At 33.6% G+C, this 14,129-nt stretch overlaps 1 protein-coding gene across 3 annotated transcripts in view; it reads right to left on the reverse strand.

The window, feature by feature from the left end:
* Positions 1-14,129, reverse strand: part of SCFD1 (sec1 family domain containing 1) — a 107,612-nt gene that overhangs the window by 53,609 nt on the left and 39,874 nt on the right. For all 3 annotated transcript variants that reach the window (XM_082737946.1, XM_082737945.1, XM_082737947.1), the window contains exons 11-14: positions 13,114-13,253; positions 10,323-10,413; positions 9,504-9,577; positions 8,724-8,805 (exon numbers count right to left, since the gene is read on the reverse strand). In XM_082737946.1, coding sequence (XP_082594072.1) covers positions 8,724-8,805; positions 9,504-9,577; positions 10,323-10,413; positions 13,114-13,253 — 387 coding nt within the window. The remainder of the gene's footprint in view (positions 1-8,723; positions 8,806-9,503; positions 9,578-10,322; positions 10,414-13,113; positions 13,254-14,129) is intronic.

Genomic DNA, 14,129 nt, shown 5'->3' on the forward strand with positions numbered 1-14,129 from the left:
TAAAAATTAGAGCAGAAATCAGTGAAATTAAAAACAAGAAATTAACAGAGAAAAATCACTTTCGGAACCAAAAGCTGACTCTTTGAAAAGATCAATAAAATTGATAGATATCTAGCCAGGTTAACTAAGAAAAAATGAGAGAAAACACAAATGGAAAATATCAGAAATTAAAGAGAGGCCATTACTATTGATCCTATGACATCAAAAGGATGATGGAGTATTTGAACAATTCTGTGCCCATAAACCTGAGAGTCTAGGTGAAATAACTCACTTCTTTAAAAGACACAACCCATGAAAACTCACTAGAAGAGAAACAGATAACGTGAATACATCTACATCTATTAAAGAAATTGATCAATAACAAATAACGTTCCACAACAGAAAGCCTAAGGTCTAGGTCTAGGTGTGCTCACTAGTGAATTCTGTCAAGCATTTAAAGCAGAAATTATAACAATTCTCTATAATCTATTTCAGAAAATAGAATGCAAATAATGAGAAACTAGATGCTTTCCAGCTAAGATCAGGAACAAGGCAAGGATGTCACCCCTCGCACTCCCATTTAACACTGTATGGCAAGCCCCAGTTAATGCAACAAGCAAGAGAAGGAAATCAGAGGTATACAGATTGGGAATGAAAAAATAAAACTCTTCATTTGAGAAGACACAATGTGTAGAAAATTTCAAAAAAATTTCTGGAACTAGTAAGAGACTATAGCACAGGTGCAGAATACAAGGTTAATATACAAAGTCAATGGCTACAGTAGGAAAAAGGCAAGGATGTCCCCTCTTGCACTCTTTCAACATCATAATGGAGGTACTAGCTAATGCAATTAGAAAAGAAAAGGAAATAAAAAGAAAAAAGACGGGGAAGGAAGGAATAAAACTGTCTTTGTTCACAGACGACATGCTTTTTTATATAGAAAATCTGAAAGAAACGACAACAAAAACTCCAGGAACTAGTGAGTGATTATAGCAAAGCTGCAGGATACAAGGGTACTATATAAAAGCCAACTTCTTTCTGATAATATTAGCAATGACCAACTTAAATGTGAAATTAAATCAAAAATACTATTTTTCTTTAGTACTCAAAAAATAAGTAAATGAAATAGTTATAAATCTAACAAAATATGTATAAGATTTTTATGAGGAAAGCTATAAAACTCTGATTAAATAAATCAAAGAACAATGAAATAAATGGAGAGAGATTCCATGTTCTTCCCAACTTATCTATAGATTCAATACAATCTCAATCAAACCCCCAGCAAGTTATCTTGTAGATATCAACAAACTGATTCTAAGGTTTGTATGGAGGCATGGGAGACCCAGAATAACCAAAACAATACTGAAGGAGAAGAAAAAAGATAGAGGACTTTATCACCTAAAATATAGCCACAATACTTATGTGTTACTAGCCAAAAAGGAGGACAGATAACAGAAAAGAGATACGCAGAAATAGACCCACACAAATATAGTCAGCCTATCTTTCACAGAAAAGCAAAAGCAATTCAATGGAAAAAGGACAGTCTTTTCATCAAACAGTGCTGGAACAACTGGATATCTACATGCAAAGAAAAAAAATTAATCTAGCACAGACCCTACCTTTCACAAAAATTAACTAAAAATGGATCATAGACCTTAAGGGAAATTCAAAACTATAAAACTCCTAGAAGATAACATAAGAGAAAATTTAGATGACTTTACGTATAGCAAAGACCTTTTAGATACAACACCAAAGGCATGATCCACTAAAGAAAAAAATCAGTAAGCTGGACTTAATTAAAATTAAAAGCTTCTGTTCTGTGAAAGATACCAAGATACCGTCAAGAGATTGAGAAGACAAGCCACAGGCCTGGAGAAAATATCTGCAAAAGATACATCCATTAGAGGACATTTCCCCCCAAAATATAGAGAACGCTTAAAACTCAACATTATGAAAATAAACAACCAGCTTAAACAATAGGCCTAAGAGGGGAACAGACACCTGACCAAAGAAGATCCAGAGGGCAGGTAAGCATATGAAAAGATGATCCACATCATATGTCATTAGGGAACTGCAAATTAAAACAATATTAGAATCACTGAAATCTAACACTGACAACACCAAATGCTGATAAGGATGTGAAGCAACAAGAACTCTCATTCACTGCTGGTGGGGATGCAAAATAGCACAGCCACTTTGGAAGGCAGCTTGGCAGTGGGCAGTTTTGTTACAAATCTAAACATACTCTTACCAGATGATCCAGCCACCAACTCCTTGGTATTAAAGGAGCTAAAAACATACCCACCCATAAACCTTTCATGGGCATTCACAGCATCTTTATTTATAACATATATATCCAGATAGTGAATCTACCATTCTACCATTCTACCATACTACCCAGAAAAGTTTCCTTGTTGTAATGCCTCCCTTTCGGCCCTCCAACACTCTTCTCCAAGTTACTAGGCAAGCACTGATAAGCATTTTGTCACTGTAGATTAACTTGCATTTTTATGAATTTTATGTAAATACAATAATAGATTCTGTACTCTTCTCTAATGTGGCTTCTTTCAGTGTATTTGAAATCCAAACATATTATTGTATGTGTCAACAGTACCCTTCCTTTTTATTGCTGAATAGTATTCCATTTTACAGATATACCACAATTTATTTATCCAATTCAGCTGTTGGTGGACATTGAGTTGTTTCCAGCTTTTGGTTATTACAATGAAGTTGCTATGAATATTTATGCTGTGTACAATACATACAGGCTTTCATTTGTCTTGGGTAAACACCGAGGAACAGAATGGCTGGACCAATGATAGGTTTAACATTTTAAGAAACTGAGAAACTATTTTCTAAAGTGGATATAACATTTTGTATTTCTACCAGCAGTGTATCAAAGTTCTAGTTCCTCTGTATCTTTGCCAAAGGTTGGCATTATTGATTTTTAAATTTTAGACATTTTTAATAGATGTGTAGTGACGTCTCATTGTGGGTCTGGCTTCCATTTTTCTAATGATTACTGAGATTGAACTTACTTGTCACCTATATATCTTTTTTAGGTAAGTCTGTTTAAACCTTTTGTCCATTTTTAAATTAGGTTGTTTATTTTCTTATTATTGAATGTTCTAAGAAGTCTTTATTTCTTTGAATTTAACCTTTATAATTGGGTCTCAATGACAATGCTTTATCTTAACAAAAGCAGATGGCAGAGAAGTAAGAGCAAAGAGCTAGAAAAAGGTAATTTCACACTTTTCTTGGAAAGGTGGAAACGGTCTCCCGAAACTCACAGTGAGTGAGAAGTTAAAAGGATATTCCAACTCATTCAAGAGCTACCTTTGGTCCTAATTGAAGAAAACTTCAAGTTCTGACAGTGACTAATCTTATCTGGGTAAGACTAGGTAAAAGACGATGATAGCTTGTCCACTGGGGACTTTCTATTATAGAATATATTGTCCCCCTGCCTTGAAAAGACACCAAGGTCATATGTATATATATATACTGAGATCATTTAAAATACAACCAGAGAGGGGCTAAGCGTCTGCCTTCAGCTCAGGTCATGATCTCTGGGTGCCAGGATCAAGCCCCTCAATTGAGCTCCTGGCTCAGTGGGGAGTCTGCTTCTCCCTCTCCCTCCTGTTCATGTTCTTTCTCTGTTTCAAATGAATAAGAAAAAAAAAATACAGCCAGAGAAATGTTCTGATTTCTAGTACAGTACATTTCTTCCCTACTGTGTGATAGGGGAGTGGTGATCAATTAATCAATGTTAGTTAATGTAAAGAATGACCAAACCCTCCCCCGACAAACCTGTTTGGGGGGGGGGGGGAGGTGTGTGTGTGTGTGTGTGTGTGTGTGTGTATTTTCTAAATACTGCCTTTTAACCTAAGACCTAAAACACACAATCGTCTGTCAATCTTGATGTAGGTCTGATACCTTTTGAGTACAGAGGTTTCACTAAACTTTTTTTTCCTTTCTTACATAAAGCACACCTATAATGGATCACCTATGATTTCTAGGTTCAAATTCTCTGAAGTAGAACCAAAAACCTTACAGACATTTACAAAGAAATTTTAGTTTTTTTCAAGATTTTCCAAGTTTTATAGTTAAATTCTTTTTTTTTTTTTTTTACCCTATACAAAGTTAAACAGTAAAATCACCATCTTCAGTAAGTCTAAGGTATATACCTTAGTTTTAAAGAAAAAAATCCTCTTTTCCTCCTCATACAATTAGCATAAATAGTTTGGAATCAAATATAAATAACTCTTAGATAAACAAAATTCAACCTGTGAGGCATCCTAGCTGCCAGCTGTCTGCATCTCATAATATGGCCGGCAGCTGCCATGTTTTATATCAGGAATAAAGGGCACCAGTTAATTTGGTGTGTTGACTAGTGGAAATAAATGGAGAGAGTGTCAATTTTATTTTTAAAGCTTATCTTCCCCTAGAAGAGATAAAGAAGTGAGCCAAAGTAAAATAAGCCCCCTGAAGGAGATGCTAAGGTTAAAAGCTAGCATTGTTACCAACGGCTAAGCCTTGTTCAGAGTGTAGACCTAAGGTAGTAGTACATCTTCTTGATCAGATGATGTCTTTAGATCTAACCCAGTACCTCTTAACTTTCTCCAGAAGCAGCAGCAAAACAAAAATGAAAAAAATGAGCATCAATGAAGCCTCAATCCATAACAGCTTTTTAATAGTTTTTTTTTTTAAAGATTTTTTTTTTTTTTTAATTTATTTGACAGAGAGAGATCACAAGTAGGCAGAGAGGCAGGCAGAGAGAGAGAGGAGGAAGCAGGCTCCCTGCCGAGCAGAGAGCCCGATGTGGGACTCGATCCCAGGACCCCGAGATCATGACCTGAGCCGAAGGCAGCGGCTTAAGCCACTGAGCCACCCAGGTGCCCCTTTAATAGTTTTTTAATAGTTTGTTTTTTGCTCATTATATTAGGACAGAGTGTTCGGATGTTAAGATCTTCCTTTCAGATGGGAGCATTAGGGGAAAAAGTACACCATGCCGCTCTTATCTCTCATCTATTATGACTTACACATTGGTGTCTTTTCCTTTTCTTAGGTAATGCTGAAGAGTACTTAATTCACTTTGACTATGCAGGTGGGATAACAACAACTGAAATAAATTAAAATTTGTCCATAAATTATTTAAATAATCTCAGGAGTCATTCTCCCAAAACCAGCAACTAGTGAAGCATATTTGTATTAGAAATGAAAGAATTGCTACAAAGTGATTTAAGAGGTATGGATTACTCAAAACAAATGAGAACTCAACAATTTATTCTTTAATCTATTAAGCTAAAGTCAACCACTCAAGCCACTAAAATCATTAGAATATTAATAAACATAGATAATAATATTTGCTAAAGTTGTGGCAAATAGATCTGCTGTTTTTAGCTTTCCACTAAAACAATGATTGCCAGATAACTCATGGCTATTTCCTCTTAGTATTGTTTCAGAAAATGATCTAAGGAAATGTAAAAAGCAGTTATGATCTAAACATCCCAAAAGGAGAAATATGCAAAACTACAATGAAGATGAATACCAAGGGAAATGTTCTAAGATCTCTGCATAAAAAATCATAATATTCTTCCTAATGGTAATAAAAAAATATTTACCACTTAGATGAATAAACGTTTACAAAGAAGCTAAGCTCAAACAGTCAATAAACTCTGGTGAAAAGAGAAGAGATTATGGAGAAAAAAACTTACTTAATATTAACATTATAGCCAGAGGTACATGGTATAGAATAGTATAAATAGTATAAATAGTATAAATAGTATAAATAGTATAAATAAACATGCCACTTAAAAAGTATTACAAGGTTGGAAATTTAATAATTATGGAAGACTTTAGGAAGATATTTTATAACCAGGAGTAAGGATAAATAATGAGAATAGCAGAATTTATATGCTAATTTTGACAAGGAAGAAGAATAACCTAAAAGACAGGGTTAACATTACAAGGACTCTTCACAGAAAACATATCAGAATATTTCTTGGAGTAGGCAGTTTATTAAATACAACTGTAATTGCTATGTAAATATTTAAGATAAATATGCTCCTTTACCAATGATATTTAAAGATGTTTTGTTGTTGACTGGGTTTCTTAAAATGACCCAGAAGGAACAGTGTATCCTACAGAGGGCATCATATTCCCTCTGCAAGTGAATGTCCTTTATAGCACAGTTTCTTTAAATCAGACCCTATTAAAAAGGATGTCTTCCTTGAGTTACAATAAAACAATGATCCCAAAATGTGTGGCTTTTATATAAAACCACTTAACACACTGAATGACAAATTAGTTTGAACTTGTCTTAAAAAGAGAGCCAAAATACCAGGTCTTAAAGCAGAATTATGTAGATCATGCGTGGCAGCATGTTAATGTCAGACAGACGACCTCTATTAGCACAAAGTGATTTTTAAAAACTCACATAAAATCATCAGTGTAAAATTACAAACAAACACCATTAAGAATTTATAGTAAATTCTTCCCTATAAAACACTATTTTTCATTTAGACAGCAGTAAAAGCTATCTTTCAATTCCACGCTTCTTTCCAAAACTCCCCCATCACTCATACTCTTCAGTTCTCCATTTGTAACATAGATCTGTCATTAATCTCCAATGACTTCCCATCCCACTTAAATTGCTATTTCTCTTGCTACCAGAGTCTATCACTTTTTCCCTCCTCACCATAAGCACTATTAGTCTTCTTTTATATCCTTAAACACACCAAACTCATTCCCTGTTTTAAGGCTTTCGCACTTTTTTGTCTCTTTGACTGGTACAGTTGGCCCTGAGATTTTTACTAAGTGGCTCCATGTGATTCAGGTCTCTAGCTCAGACATCACATCAAAGGTGGTATCCCTAATGACTTACTCCTAACCACTTAGAGTAGCCCTCCAGCTGTTCTGTAACATCTCCTATCACCTTATTTTTATATCACCTAAATGACTGAAGTTATCTTGTTTTCTAATTTGGGTACTTTGTTTTGTTATTACAATATTAGCTCCAAAGAGAATAGAGACCTTGTCTTATTTATCAAAGAACTTCTAGGGCCTAGCACAACACAGTTATTCAAAAACATGACTTAATAAGTCAATTAATTTAGCTAGAATTTTCTCAAACCATAAGCTCTAGTCTCTGACCTGGAGTATATTCATATAAATTTGTAGCAGTATAATATTTATAAAGTTTTCTGAATAAGATGAAACTGAGGTGCTTTCCATAGGTACAATAATGAATTACACTGAGTTACACAAATCAGGTTTGATAGTAGGAGCTGAGCTTGGCATTTTCCTGGTTTTACAGCTATAAGACCTGAGGTCAGAAAATAAAATGTTAAGGATCAATAAACTTTACTTTGAAAAAATAGAAAAAAACCCCTAAAGTCAAAGAAAATCCAAAGAACAATTTAAATCTTACAGCCTATATAGGATTAACAACTGTCAGAACTTTCTAGAATTTGTTTTTACTTCTCGTCTATTTATTTGCATGTAGCTTCTAGCACCCTGCCCAGCACACAGTAAATACTCTAAAAATGTTTGTTTAATGGAGCATAAGACCCCTAGAATTTAATTACAATTTAACAGATGTAAACTAGACTTATATTTTGTTTTGAAACAATAAATTTTTTAGAACTTTTTATATTAGATTCATTCTTCACCTTGTAAGCAAAGCTTTTCTTTCCTACTGAAGGAAATTCTCAGTATAGCTCTCTGCTGCATAATGATCTCAGGTATTTACAGATCTCAGTAACCTTTTCCCATTTTACAAAGATGGTACATATGGAAGGGAAAATATCATCAATAGAGTCATCTGTAGACAGCACAATTATTCTATTTCTATTCCTGTAGGTACGTGAAAATAGCAAATATCAATATTGAGATGTGGAACAAAAGAAATTATGCATGTTTAACTTCCATGTTGCACAATGTCCATTATCTATCTGTGGTAGCTCCACCCTATTCTCTATAAATTTTTAGATCATTTAAAAAAGGAAAATGTTTAAGTCCCCTTTCCAGAATTTAAGGTGTTATCAATATCCTTGATAGGCAACAAGCATATTTAGCTTTTTTACATTGCTTTTTCAAATGTAATGTATCACATGGAAAGCAGGGGTTCATAATAATCATGTCCTAACATATGGTCAATCTATCATTGAAATTCAGCTCCACACCCAGAGAATAAGTGACAGTAGAATACTGAGGGACTGATTAAGTCAGGCTGATAGGGGATAATCATGAACAAAGTAAGGAGATAAAAGAGCTATGATAACAACATATAAAAAATATAATCTTTTTTCAAAATCACAGAACAAGCGACAGCAGCTTTAATGGTGAAAGACATCTAAAACTAAAAGTTAATGGACATTTTAGATAGTACTATAGTAAAAAGGATGTCTAAATCTGTATTATTGATGGTTAGACACAGTCTACTGTTAAGAGTAATAAGCAGAGAGAGAGTATTGAGGAAATATCGAGACAACGTAATAGAAATATCACAGCTTCTAACTTATATTTACTGAATATGTGACCTTGCCAAATCACTATTCTCTCTGGATTCTTAAGCTTCTTCATTTGCAAAAAATGAAGGTAATGATGTTGCCTTTGGTAATGATATCTCATAATGTTATAGTGAGGCCTCAATGGGATAATGAATATGAAATCATTTTTAAAAAGTATAAAATCCTACATAAACAGAATACATAAATACTGTTGGGGGGGGGAGTTAAATTTACCTTTATATGTTCTAAAACAGCAGTGGCAACATTTGTATGGAGATCAATAAGTCTTTTTTTTTCAAGGAGTTCTGGCAAAGAACTACAAGTATCAAAAAATTGAAAATTAACCATTAAATTTTCTAAGAAAATGACACAGACCTTAATAAAACACACACCTGGGTGTTTCCTCTGAGGAAACTTAGAACAGTAAAAAAGTGACAAGATGACAAGTTAAACTGTTGACCAAATTTAATCTCTAAGCTTTACCATATATAGTATTCACTACTTTAATATACGTAAAATGTTTCTTGGTTTAAAGTAATCTGTCTATTAAATATCACTATTTCACCATTTCACTTTCTGATTCCAAAATCTGGAGGTTTAGAATATAATCAGATTAATGAAAATATGATTTTACCTATAAGTATAAAACACATTTCCTCTCTTGATGTCATTTCATATCAGAAATTGTATTTAACCTTTAGTTAATAAAATAATAGCAACAATGATAAAATTAACAATAACTTATTTTATCACCACTAATATATTCTTGGTAAAAATATCCCCATTTTATAATTCTAACTAGAGAAAGAGGCAAATGATCTGCTATATGAAATTTAAATCAGTTTGAACATGTTAAAAACAGTTTAGGTTTTTAAGGATCTATGCTATTACCTACTATTTCTTATTATTAAAAATATTAGCCAGAATTTTAACATTCAAAATATATCTTTCTGTAGACTTAAAGAGCCAAATAAGTCTTTATGTAGACTTAAAGAGCAAATATTGCTTACTTACCTAACAGCTGATGTAAGCTTAGCAGTATTGTCAGAAAGCATACTTATGGCTCCTTCGTCTTCCCCTTCTAGTCCCTGAGGAGGAAAAAAAGATCTCAGAAGCATATAAACTAATATATTCCTAAGATCAGTGATAAACAGTAAGGTTTAAGTTCACCCAGAGTAACAATTCTTCGCCTCTAAGGAACAAGCATATCCATTTTTGACAATTCCAGAAAAGTTCTGGTCACACCAGTCTAATTAGTTGAATGATTAAGGACCAGTGGGTATTTTTAGGTAAAGAAATAGAGCCAGACACTTGCCACAGGTCATGTAGTAATATATGGCAGAGCTGAACTCTGAGGTCAGGTCCAAGTGTAATAGAGTGAGCAGCACTGGAAGATATACCCCTAAAATAAAGCCACATTATATATTTTTTCAGATCATAAATTCAGACTGTTCTTTTATTTTTATTTACTTATTTATTTTTTAAAGATTTTATTTGAGAGGGAGAGAGGTCAGTGGGAGAAGCAGAATCCCTGCTGAGCAGGAAGCCCAAAGTGGGACTTGATCCCCGGACTCTAGGATCATGACCTGGGCTGAAGGCAGCCACTTAACCAACTGAGCCACCCAGGTGCCCCAGACTATTCTTTTAAAACATTTTGCTCTTCTCATTATTCAGGGTTTCTTTTTGACAAAGATCTTTTCTGTAAGTTAAGAATACTTTTCTTATTAAAAACAATGAATGGTTTCAAATTTTCATGAGGAAAAAAAGTTAATCTCTTTCTCTCTCCAGATGTCCTGCTTTTCTGTAATTCTAAGAAAGCAAAAGAAATCTTACCATGATGCTTTTAAGTCGTTTAACCTCATCTTCCTGTGCTCTGTAAGATTCTAGTTCTTGCTGAACTGATTCTGCAACTTCTGGGAATGGACTGAAACAGTATTGAGCAAGAGGAACTATGAGAATGACATTAAAATGTTGATTTTTATGTGATTCCTGAAGTATATTCAATGAGGATTTATTTTGATTTTAAATGTACCTATTTGAATATATTTAACATATGACACAGCATAAATATAACCACATATCTCCGTGGATATCTATTTAGATTATTAATATTATTTCTTTAAAATGCCTACCACAATTCTTACACACCTAAGCAAATTTAAATTTATTTCTATTATTTTCATTAACTATATCACATTTTTTTCACCTATACACTATTAGAAAAAAAAAATATTTAAGTGACTGAAAAACAAAGAAGAGAAGGCATGGTATATGAAATATCAATTAAATATTATCACCCAAATTAACACAGAGTGTCACAGGGTTCATACAATTACAAAGATGGCATGCCAAAAAAAAAAAAATTCATGCAAGTAATTGTGAAAAAAATCGTTTAATTCTATAAGCTTAATATCTTAGAACACTGCTAGTAAAAATAGAACATAGGTCACAGTTTCTTTTTTTGGTCTAATGCCTGACGTCTTCGTCCAGGTAAGTGTGTTTTAGCAGTAATTTCTATAGACTTCAGACACAAGTGATCTGCAATCATTGAGAAGCTTTGGTAGAAAAAATTTCATTTGGCACTAATCTTAAATAATTCTAAATAAATGTATGTTGACCATAAATGGTTCATAAGTATTTTTCATTTACAGCTTTAGAAGTGGCCAGAAGCTTTTCTTCCTTTAAGAAAGAAAAGGTCCTGTCTGTGTAGCAATGAAACAAAAACCTTTTAATGCTTCATTAATGATCAGCACATCTCATCCAGTAGAGACTGAGAGAAATGACAGAAGACCCTTAGAGGATTTTGAAGACCATGGTCCAGTTTTGCACAACAATCACAGGCTCTAAACTCAGCTTCAAAAGACTGTATGCTGGCAGAACATAGCACTGAGCATATTAAAATGTGCTGGTTGAACTAGAAGATCCTAAAATCTCCAGTATCTTCAGATCTCAGGGCTAAAAGACATCCCTAACAGCTAACATTTATGGAAGGTTTACTGTACACCAAACACAAAGTGCTAAGACTGTCTCTCTATTCTTTCATATAATCTAACCACAGTCTTGCTGAGGTATGCGTATTAATAATTAGGACCACGCCTTTTGGGATTCTTGCTTTTATCTCTGATAACTGAATGACTCTGGGCAAGTTACTTCTTTATCTCACTTCATCTTCATAACAACCTTCTGAAATAGGTCAACAGGTAGAATAATCATACCTACATTTTACTGATAGAGAAACTGAAGCTCAGAGAGATTTAAATTACTTGTTTTACTCCACACTAACTGCCAGTGTCTTTGCACCCACATTACTGTATTTCTAGAATATTGTAGTATGACATTCAGATTGAAAGTTATTCAGGGCTATTCTTATTTACAAACAAAAAATTAAAATTCTTACTATTCAACTGACTTCTAAGATTGTTCCTAAATATATAAAGGAAATATTCAAATCTTCCATATTTGAATGAAATTTTTTTCTTAAGGTCTTTTCTACCAGAAAATATAAATCTTAAAATTAATTTTTAAAATATCCTGTGCCTTAGCACTTTGTGTTTGGTGTACAGTAAACCTTCCATAAATGTTAGCTGTTAGGGATGTCTTTTAGCCCTGTAATTTCTAGTACTTTGCCATTATACCCCAAATCACAGACTATGGAATTCCAAAGAGAAGAAAATTATTTAAAATAAATTATAACAGTACCCAAATTGCCAGTCAGAAAGAGGGAAACAGTGGCTTTTCTCTGCAGAGAAAATAAAATTCCTTGTTATAAGCAATGTGAATTTGCAATGTTAAAAAAAAAAGTTATAAATAAAAAGAAAAAAAAAACCCAAATGGTTGAATCAAGTCTCCATCTTACTTCTCTATTAACATAAATGAGGTCAAAAAGAACAGCCATATCAAGGACTTGGTCACATATAGGTATAGTAATACCTTAAATACTCAAAATAATAATAATAATAAATAACATTTTAGTTCCATAATTGTTGGTAAGCAGCATTTTTCTCTCAGAGGAATGCTTTTTATTGGGGGGGGAGGGTTTAGAATGATTTCTCTAGCCATGATGACCACTAGTTATCTAGTGGTCAATTATTGAGTTCATAAAATACCCTAAACTTTAAGGGCATATAGCAATACATGGGATCTGTATATCTCCCTATAAGAAATCACACAACTAATTATTATTTCTAATGTGCTTTAAATAAATGTTTTTCAGGTTTAGGTATTCTCTTTCCATAGAGATTTAAAACTGTGTTTGTATGAAGGCAAACATGGAACAAAGAGGGAAGATTACACTTTGACATTTATCACTAAAACCTATTTTAAAGAAAGGCAGAAATCATCTTGCAGAAGGTCAGTGGGGACAGCAACAAAATTTAGAAAGACTATCTGTAAAACCTACAAAATCGTATGGTATAAGCTTACTGAAAAACAACCAACAAGAAACAACCTAGGAACTGAGAAGAAATAGATACATCCCTATAGACTATGTAATTATAGCTTCTATTCATTGTGTAGAGGAACCACCATCATCTTTTTTATTTTTTTCATCAAATTCATTAAGTCAGATGACATCTTCATTTCCCTGTAAAGGGGTGAATCTTTAACTTACTGATGTTTATCTTACCTTCCCTTATGTTTCTGCCAAAATTTATCAACTGGAGTTAAATCATAAGACTTCTTGTTTTTTCTCTTTGGTCTAGCACCAGCTGGAGAATTTTCTACTCCTGAAGATTCTTCCAAATTAACTCTGTTTAAGTGGAAATCCTAGGAAAAAGTAAACCTTTCTTAAGTAACCGTTCAAGAACCATAACATTTCCTACAACAAGGAAAATAACACAGATTGTTACTGCCTTTTCTAATAATTCTAAGGATAAAATACACATTTGAAATTTAAAGACCTCCTTCCAATGTTTCATTACACAAAGGTACCTTTAATATTTATGTATTTTAGTTAAAGTAGTAGATGCTAATGATTAAAACTTGAAAAAATACATAAAAATCATGTTAAGGTTCTTGTGTATCCTTCTAGAAAAATATTTTTGCATATGCCAGCATACACATATCCTTTTAATTTTAAAGACTTGCATTACATTATACATTTTTTGTACCTTTTCTCACATAAGGATGTATTTTGGAGTTCTTTCTCTACCTGTATGTGTACATCTACCTCATCTTTATCATGGTTATATAGTAGTCCAACATTCAGACATATCTACTTATTTACCCAGGTCTTCTGATGTTCCCTTGTTTCCAGTAGCAAACATAATCTTAAATAAATATTTAATTTTTTTTGAGAGGGGGAAGAGAGATAAAAAAAAGAAATAGGGAGAGATGGTGAAGAAGGGAAGGAGGGGCAGAGGGGGAATCTTAACCAGGCTCCATGTCCAGTGTGGAGCCCATTGTAGGGCTCGATCTTACAACCTGAAATCATGATCTGAGCTGGTATCAAGAGTCAGACACTTAACTGACTAAGCCATCCAGCTGCCCCTTAAATATAATTTTTAGGGACGCCTGGGTGGCTCAGTTGGTTAAGCAGCTGCCTTCGGCTCAGGTCATGATCCCAGCGTCCTGGGATCGAGTCCCACATCGGGCTCCGCAGGGAGCCTGCTTCTCCCTCTGACTCTGCCTTCCACTCTGTCT

The sequence above is a fragment of the Mustela nivalis genome, assembly GCF_964662115.1.
Source record: "Mustela nivalis genome assembly, chromosome: 6".
In the NCBI taxonomy this organism is placed as follows: domain Eukaryota; kingdom Metazoa; phylum Chordata; class Mammalia; order Carnivora; family Mustelidae; genus Mustela; species Mustela nivalis.